This window comes from Cajanus cajan, chromosome 9, assembly GCF_000230855.2.
Source record: "Cajanus cajan strain Asha chromosome 9, NIPB_CcT2T_4, whole genome shotgun sequence".
Classification (NCBI taxonomy): domain Eukaryota; kingdom Viridiplantae; phylum Streptophyta; class Magnoliopsida; order Fabales; family Fabaceae; genus Cajanus; species Cajanus cajan.
Window position 1 is genome coordinate 28,641,441 of NC_138525.1, and position 9,412 is coordinate 28,650,852.

At 27.4% G+C, this 9,412-nt stretch overlaps 1 protein-coding gene across 1 annotated transcript; it reads left to right on the forward strand.

The window, feature by feature from the left end:
- The first annotated feature begins 3,373 nt into the window (after positions 1-3,373).
- On the forward strand, positions 3,374-7,998 carry LOC109788226 (uncharacterized). The gene is made up of 2 exons (XM_020346906.3): positions 3,374-3,722; positions 7,151-7,998. The coding sequence occupies exons 1-2, from the start codon at positions 3,555-3,557 to the stop codon at positions 7,682-7,684; spliced, it is 702 nt and encodes a 233-aa protein (XP_020202495.1). The 5' UTR covers positions 3,374-3,554; the 3' UTR covers positions 7,685-7,998.
- The last annotated feature ends 1,414 nt before the right edge of the window (positions 7,999-9,412 follow it).

The following is a 9,412-nucleotide window of genomic DNA, read 5'->3' on the forward strand; positions in this document are numbered from 1 at the left end:
CTTATCAAAATAAAATATTTAGAGAATGATAAAAATTGAAATCAAAATAATTTAAATTTTAATAATTTTAAATTCTTTAAATTTCTAAAACTTTTCATCAAAGTCATTTTGGTTTACAGATAAAAGGTGATTAGGGTAGAAAATAATTGTATGTGATATGTGAAGTCCTTTACAAGTCCTTTTTTGGTGTACAATTGATAGATAAAATCATTGCAATGTAATTACCTTCCTTGTGATAATTAATTATTTTTTAGTGGGAGAATTAGGATCTTAACTTGAATTATCCTCCAATTTTTACTAAAGGCGTTTTGTCCTGTCTCGGTAGCTTTTTCTTAAACGTATTAGATCATGATACTTATTTGTGATCAAATAAGACCTAATGAATCTCATTAAAGTTGGGTTAGGCAAAGACCATAACACAAACAATCCTTAATTAGTGTTTATACAAGTCATTGAATAGGATCATCATCATTCCCATTATCAACCGTAACTATTCCTAAATGAAAAAAGTGTGATAAATATTCCCACATACAGAAAGAACACACCTAATTATTTAACAATTCACCTTCTTAACTATTTTAACTTGTTCACCTTAATTTCGGATTAAGATAGAATATAAGAACTCAATCGTATATGTTCACGTACGTTGGTTTAAAATCATACACCATGAATTCCCTTTTTTTTTTTTTTTTGGTGCAACCATGCTTTAAAACCTGTTTATTACGGATAAGCACTAATGAATTTTCTTATGGGCCTATATATGAACCTAAACCCATTAAAGTTAGTATAAATAAGTATGATTAGTAACAAATAAAGATACATTTTTATAATTACTAGTTTGATTAGCATTGATATCTCCGAGACCGAAAACTAACTTAAATATTGGAGTGTACCCTTCTCTTTCCCTAGGATACATCATGGAAGATGAAGACCAAGCAGGAATAGCAAAATTACCGGAATACCCTCGTGCAGGTACAACCCATATTAATTAAAAACATTATTTTATTTGGGCATTGCATTACTTATTATTACACATTTTATGGAAGCACGTCAATTTCACATTATAAAGCAAAGACAACAGAAATACGAGGTAGAGTTACACAACAGATAATGATGAAAAGTATATCGATGTGAACAACCTATGCATAAACCTCGTGTGTGAGTAGCAACGGCAACGTGAATGAGTGAGTAACCGTGAATGTCGAATACGCTTCGTCGTTTGTTAACTTGAAGTGGGGTTGCGAATTTGTCGTTTAGGGCGAAGGTGTGAGGCAAACGGCAGCGTTTAGTTAGATGAAACCGCAAACGCAATTGCGTGGTGGCTTCAAAAATCACGAGGGAAGCGTGTGTCGTGTTTGGGTTCATATCTGCATATCTTATCCCCTCTTACTATGACGTAAAATGCGCCTTGTCAGAATCTCACTCACATTCCATTTTCCTAACTCGGTTTCATTGCCCTTCTCAACCTTGCTTCTTCACTTAAATAACCCAATTGCCATTATGCTTGGGCCTCACTCTTCTTTTAATCTTGAATAATTTTTAAATTTTTTAAAAAATTTATAAATTTAATTTATGTATTAAGAATTTTAAATTTAACAATTGAATTATTGAAATTTGATATAAAACATGAGTTATTAAAAAGAGAAAGTCAAGATAAACTTACTCTTAAAGTAAACGAATTCTTTATTTTTTTAAATTATTATTATTTATAAAATGATAATGTATCTTAACTGTTTTGAGGTTTTTAATTAAGGATAGAAAAAATTGGAGGTAAAATGAGAAAGATCAAAGATAAGTGGAATAATTTCATGATATTGATACATGCTTTATGGGTGATTAATGTGAGATAAATGGAGATAATATAATTTAATCTTTGATTTCATGTTTTGTTTTTTTGGACATAGTGATCATTTTCGATAAAAGTTTTTAACATGGTTGTAAACATAATAATCGATTTTTGTAAATTTTAGCATGAGAGCATGGTAACGTAAATAATACAGTGTGAGGATCGTTTTTATATAAAATCCTAAGAATCGGTTTTTTATATTTTTTTTATTATTCTTACTTAAATAAATAAATAAATAAATGTGGTGTCCATAATGTGAATTAAGAACTCAAGCCAGGTTGTTCTTCCATTGAAATAAAAGTAAAACAAGTTTTTTAAATCTTAATTGCATTGAAGGATCCACCAAAAATGAATTAAGAATTTGAAATGAGTTTTATTATTGAAGATGCTTTAAAAGAGTCAGAAATTAATGATTTGGACATGTTTTCATTTTAATAATCTATAAGTTTAATTATAATTTTAATTATTTATTAATAAGTTGATAGTATATGTGAAATTAAAATTGATTTTCTCTTAAAAATAATTTGGATTCAAATTATGTAAATGGAAAAAAAAATGATTGAGATAAGAAGTTTAATGCAAAGTCAATAAATATTTCTCACAAATAACATGAATAAAAAAATATTTTAAATTAATTTAGTATGGAATAAATAATTTTAGTTCCCCGTCATTTTTAATTTTAAGATTAAACAAATTTGTTTCCTTCATTAATTTATTTTTAATTAACGCACTTAAATTTATTACCTTGAAAAACTCATAAATTCACATTTTCTACTCCAAATTTTCACAATTTGAATGATTTTAGATTTTCTTTTACATAAAATTCATCAAGCAAAGTATATAATTTCACCTCAAGTGAAAACAACCTCAAAATATTTTTTCTCTTCCAATCACAATTTTTCATCCCATAAAATCTTTCAATTACAAATTCTAATTAAATATATAAAGAGAAAATACTAAAGAAACTAAAATTACTTTCCTTTTTTTAATCAGACACGATTTAAATTTAAAAAAAAATTAAAGCAAAGTACAATCCAGCAAATAACAACTTATACTACCTGTATGGTTATAATTGATCTTAATATACATAATTTCAAACCACTACTTTTTATCTAACTACTATACCACAAATATCATGCACTAGAGGCAGTTTTCTTTAGTGTATGAAATTACGAGACAAAGTTCTCTTTCTGAATATTCAACACAATTACACATTTAATATTCAAACTCGATATCTTAATTAACTTAGAACAATCACTTACTAATTGATTCATGAATTGATTCACGCACAAACCATTGTTATTTCTCAAAATGTGGGGGGAAAGCGGGTAATAAATAAACAAGAACTAAAGTTGAACTAATTGTGCGAAAAAGCAGGCGACAAACGTGGGAAAAGCCATCCACTTCCCCACAAAAAATTAGTCCAAAGTTTGTAATTTAGTGATAAAGTAGGGGTGTTTGATTATTCTTAGAACAAGGCCTTGAAAGAAGTCCACGTACATCTCTTGTGATGTGCTTATATACCCCCTTCATTAGCACTTGCCATGGAGAAGAGAAGAGAAGAGAAGAGAAGAGAAGAGAAGAGAAGAGAAGAGTGACACTAATTTTAAACGCATATTGCACTTGCATAAAAAGAGGAAGATAGATAGTGCAAGTAACATATATTACCTAGTTAAGTTATATCTAATTCTCTTGAGCTTTGAAAGATATGGAATGGAGGAAGTGCTACTTGGATGTCATATTGGTGCCCTTGGGATTTCTAACTAGCATTGGCTACCATTTCTGGCTATGGCATAGGGTTCGAACTCAGCCACACACAACCATCATTGGCATCAATGCTAGTGGTCGTAGGAATTGGGTTAATGCCATGATGAAGGTACCCAACTATCTTATCTTCATTTTTGTATTTACTTTTGTGTTTTTTTCTTTCTTATTTATAGAATTAAACTCGATGAAATTTATAATTCACATACCTCATTCAACCAACTCATCAATTAAGTCTCTAAAATTCTTATTGTTTCTATGTTTTTTTACAAGTGTACATGAAAAACTATGTTGTTACACACATTTAGTTCTGGTTTGCCAACAATTTAATTTTTTAATTAACTTGAACATATTTTTTTAAAATTATTGCTACAATAAAATTTATTTTTAGTGGCGATTATGTAGTGGAAATGGTAAAACTTATCTTGAACTACAATGTTTTGCGGCAAATGAACATTAACTGGCCATAAGTTAATTTATGAAAGACAAAAGTTATTATACCAACAATAAAATGGGTTTTTACTGACATTTTCTTGTAATTACGGGTAATATTTTTAATTTTTACTACTTTTGCAATAAAATGGTTTTTACTGCTGACATTTTCTGTAAGTATGGGTAAAAATTTTAATTTTTACTACTTTTAGATATATTGATCAAAATTCTAACTGTCATTTTCATTGTTGTTAAAACGCATAATAATTAATTACCAAAACAAAAAATAATAACCACCGCCAAAAAATACTTTTAGTTGAAGATTGATTATTAAAACACCTGAGACTAAACTATAGGTTTTTTTTTATATTTATTTATCAAAAACTAAACTATAAAATTCGATAATGTATTGCTATACTAAATTCATAACAGTGGAAAAAAATTATACAGAAAATTAAGTTTAAACCGTTAGTTTTCAGCTGGTTCTAAAATTTATTAATATATATTAAACATTTTGCCTTGATGCATGTTCCATGTAGCATTTCAGGAACCGTATTTTTCTCTATCAATTTTTTATTTTCCGATGAAAACTCTTCTGCAAACTTGTGTTGGAATTTTAATCATGTAGCATTTCATGGGAGAATAATTAAGAAGGCAGTGGAATAATTTAAACTGAAAAAGTTAATTATCTTATTCGCAATAGAATATTTCATGTTAGTTCTATATTCCTTGGCATTTGCTTTTCTTAATTTATTCTTGTTCCGATGAATAAATTCCATTTTAACAACCATGCACTAACAAAACATGACAGAATGTTCTTTGAGATATAATTAGGTGAATATCCATATGCAAGTGCCTTCTAGGTAAACCTAGATATATAATGTGCATCACAAATCCACGTATTTTTTCAAAGAAATATATTTGTGCATATTTTTTTATTTATTTTATTTTAGAAATTACTTTATGTGCAATCTAAGATATATATGTGGCTAGTTATATTCAGTTTTCTAATTAATTTAAATTTTCATATATTAATCCGTACCATAGTGACATATCATTTGTATAACATATCTTCACAACCTCCGAAAAAACAAATCATCACTATTCTAATTTAGTGCGTGCTGAGTGGTGAATAACATGTGGTGTTTTATACAATCCTCCTTATTCCGTAATATATTATATTCCAAACAAAACAATGTCCCACGGTACCAACAAAAAGCATTCTTTTGAAACCTTAGATTTAGAATTGGTGAAAATTGATAAGGAACTAGTTAAACTCATAAAATAAATAGAATAGAACAATCGATTTTGACCATTATTTTTTAAAACCTTCTACTTTTAAAATTTTTAAGATAAACAAAAATAATTTTAAAAAACATATAAATGTAAATTATTTTATATTAATATTATTTATAAATATAAATTAACTACGATTTAATCATTTATATATTAGTTTCTTATAATTTAAATTTACTTTGTTGCTTGAAATATTATATAATACTAAAAATTATAAATTTAATTAGTATCGGTTCCTCTACAATTTTATTTACAATTGCATGATCCAATAAATCAGAAAATAATACAAGTTTAATTATTATCGGCGTATTTTTTAAAATAGAGAAAATTTAAGAATAAGTATATGCATATAAAAAGTCTTGTCATGATACGAAAACAAAATTTCATATCTTAAATCTTACTATATCTTATTTGCCAACTCATGTCATATGTATTTCCCCAACAAGAACATTCCGTGTGTCTTTCCATCATTCATAGCAGTAAATAGAATATGTCCTCTTAAGAATTAATTAATAAGAGTTATATTTTATTTTTTATTTTTTTATATATAATATCACTTATTATATTATATTTATTATTTCTTCCTACATTTTATTAACCATAAAAAAGCTTTATAAACAAAATTTCTCCATCAGCAAAGCATGGTTATTATTTTCCGGAACAATAACGCTAGCAACACATTTTTAGGATATTTTATTTATATTGAATAAAAATTATATAGCTTATTAAATAATAAATAATGCTATCTAGTTAAAAAAGACAATGAAAATTTATTTATTTAACAGGATCACATATATTTTGCCAAATAAAAAAAATGTTATTAAATAGTACGCTAATAACATTTCTCTCTCGTTTTCTTCTACAGGCAAATTTGCTTTCAATTCAATTCAGTACTATAAATCAACGAATTAGCGATCAAAATTATTAAAAAATGATTTTCCATTACTTAGGCTGATGTCACGAATCTTTGGTGACGATCTTTTTAAAATTATATATAAATTATTTTGTACTATATAATGTTAACTTCTACAGTAATGATTAATACTAATAATTTTGTGCTTCATGAAATTAACAACAATTGAACATTAAGGTAAGTTTAGTAGCTAGTAGGATAATATACATGAACAGTACGACATTGTAAACTAAAATAAATTAAGAATAAATGAAAAAAAAAAGAGAGGACATTTTAATGATCTCATATAGATAATCAGGGGTGGATGTATATATACATCTATGTGGGCAATTTTCTCCGCAAGAATTTTTCTTTTATTTAATTATGTATATAGTTTAGATATTTTGAATTATTTTTCATAAGATTGCGTATATTGCATTATTTTTTCCCTAAAAATTTAAAGGTTTTTTTTTTTACTTTACTAAAAATAATTAGATCTGCCACAGGAAATAATTAAGAGCATATTTGGAAAAACTGTTTTTTTCCCATAATTTACACAATTCTAAAAGAAAAAAGTTGTTTGCAAAAAAATGCTTGTTTAAGACAAAACCTTGAATTCGAAAATAACTGGGTTTTCTTTTCTTTTAGAAAAGTAAGTTATTTTCTTTAATTTAAAAATTTGATTCTGATGATTAATTTTCAATAGATTTTTCTCTCCCACAATAATGTGCTACATAAAAAATTAACTTTTTGTAATATCAAAATAAAATTAAACATTTCAAAATCGCTTTTCATCAAATTTACCTTAACAAAATATATTTCAATTATAATTGAATAACAATAATCAATCATACACATAATCTAATAATTTTCACAACTTTCTTAAACACAATCTAAGATACGTATGTTGACTGTGGCAGGACAATGACAAGAAAAACATTCTGGCTGTTCAATCACTAAGGAACACAATCATGGGTGCCACCCTAATGGCCACAACCTCAATCCTCCTATGCTCAGGCCTAGCAGCAGTGATAAGCAGCACCTACAGTGTGAAGAAGCCTCTGAATGATGCAGTGTATGGGGCACATGGTGAGTTCATGGTGGCACTCAAATATGTCACACTCCTCACCATTTTCCTCTTCTCATTTTTCTGCCACTCCCTCTCCATAAGGTTCATAAACCAAGTAAACATCCTCATCAACACCCCACAGGACCCCTTGTCCCTTGTCACCCCTCAGTACATCAATGAGATCCTGGAAAAGGGCTTCATCTTGAACACTGTGGGAAACAGGTTGTTCTATTCTGGCTTGCCTCTCTTGCTTTGGATCTTTGGTCCTGTTCTTGTGTTCCTGTGCTCCCTCACTATGGTCCCTGTGCTTTACAATCTTGATGTTGTGTTCACCAGTGGGAAAGGGGTTAAGGGGGATGCCAATCAAAACGGGGATTTTGTATGAAATTAAAAAAAATGGAACCCGTAACAATCGGTTATGAATCTGTTTGGATATGGTTTAGAAGGACCAATACGATATTTTCTATGAAAAATAAAGAATATTTTTTAGTGAAGTCGTTAAAAGTCAATGTCCTTCTATACCTATGTCTGAACATGTTTTATGGGTAAGTGAAAGTGAGAATATATTGAAGTAGGGTTTTTTCTCATTTTGATTATGAAAACATGTGCATGCATATGTATGCTCTACCCACTGTAATCCAGTAGTTTCCATAAGTTGCGTTGTGAATAAAAAGCATACGTGGTGCATAGTTTTGATTTGCTTGGTTGTTTGGATGAATAAAAATTGCAATATATGCTTCTAATGAAAAAAAAAAAGGTTATATCGGAAGGTACATCTTTATTGTGTTTTAGCTTTTAAGTGTATAAGACTATTATATTAGTTTGTGAAATTAAAAAATTAAAAAGCAATTGAAAACATATCTTGTCAATTATATTAGTTTAAAATTATGAAAATAATGTAACTTTTATTAATATTAACATATATTTATGATCCAAAATGACATAAAGTAATTATGTTTAAGGATGTAAATGAAATAATTAGAGATTTCAAAGACTAGCTTGAAAAATTTTCTTACTTCCAAGAATCAATCTGACAATGATGAAGGGTTTGTTTAATTAAATAAGTTTTTTTTTTAAAAAAGTAAAATAAAAAATTAAATAAATTTTTTCATAAGTTAAAATTAATTTATGCACAAGTTAACTTGTAAAATCTCTCTCTTATTTATTTTTTCAAAATATCATTTTTAATTTATACATAAGTTTATGAAAAATGTATTTTTGATTTTTCCTCTATTTTTTAAAAAATATTTTTAGGGAAATTTATTCTAAACATGCACTAAGACTTTTAGAGAAAAAATGTAACTTTTCCTTAAAAAAAGTATTCATAATCCAATTATTTAAACTAGGTTAGAGTGATAAGGTGCCACACTAATTTAATGTTAAAAAATGAGTATTTTTGAAAAAAGAAAAGGTTATGGAACTTGGAAGCAAAATACTAGAGACAGTATAATCTCGTGCTTTTATATATGTAGTAGTGGGTCATTTGTTAGTGGACGGATTTCTAAGATATGTAGTTTGAATTTAGATGATATTCATGTAATCATATCATCTCATACTTTAAACCTATATCAAAAAAATAATTAAAATTGATTTTAGTTTAACTTTTAAATTTAATGTGGTTACCAATGACTTGAGTACCCCTTTTTTCAGACTAATCTAAATTAATTTTAATATTGTTATTATAGAACACTTTTATCAAGGGTATTCTTTAATATTTTAAGTTGACAAATATTAAATTGACTAAACACAACTTTAAATATATAGTTATAAAAGATATATATTAGTGGAGTACACAAATTAAGCAACAACATGGCGTAGAATTTCTTGTCAAAACTCAAGCAAATTGACGTGTCATGGCTAAAGTAGAGATGATACAAATCTCCACATCCACAGGTTTGTAGGGATTATGAATTATTTACATCAGAACATATAGTATTAATATATTTAGTATTTGGTTAATCAATGAGGGACGTCTTACACTATTGTTATATTTTCAAGATATAAGAATCAATAATTCTTTTATCGTTCCAGGATATTTTTGTTTAATGAGCCTATGATAGTAAAATTTGGTTGAAAAAGATTAATATAATTCGTACAACTACCGGCTACCTAT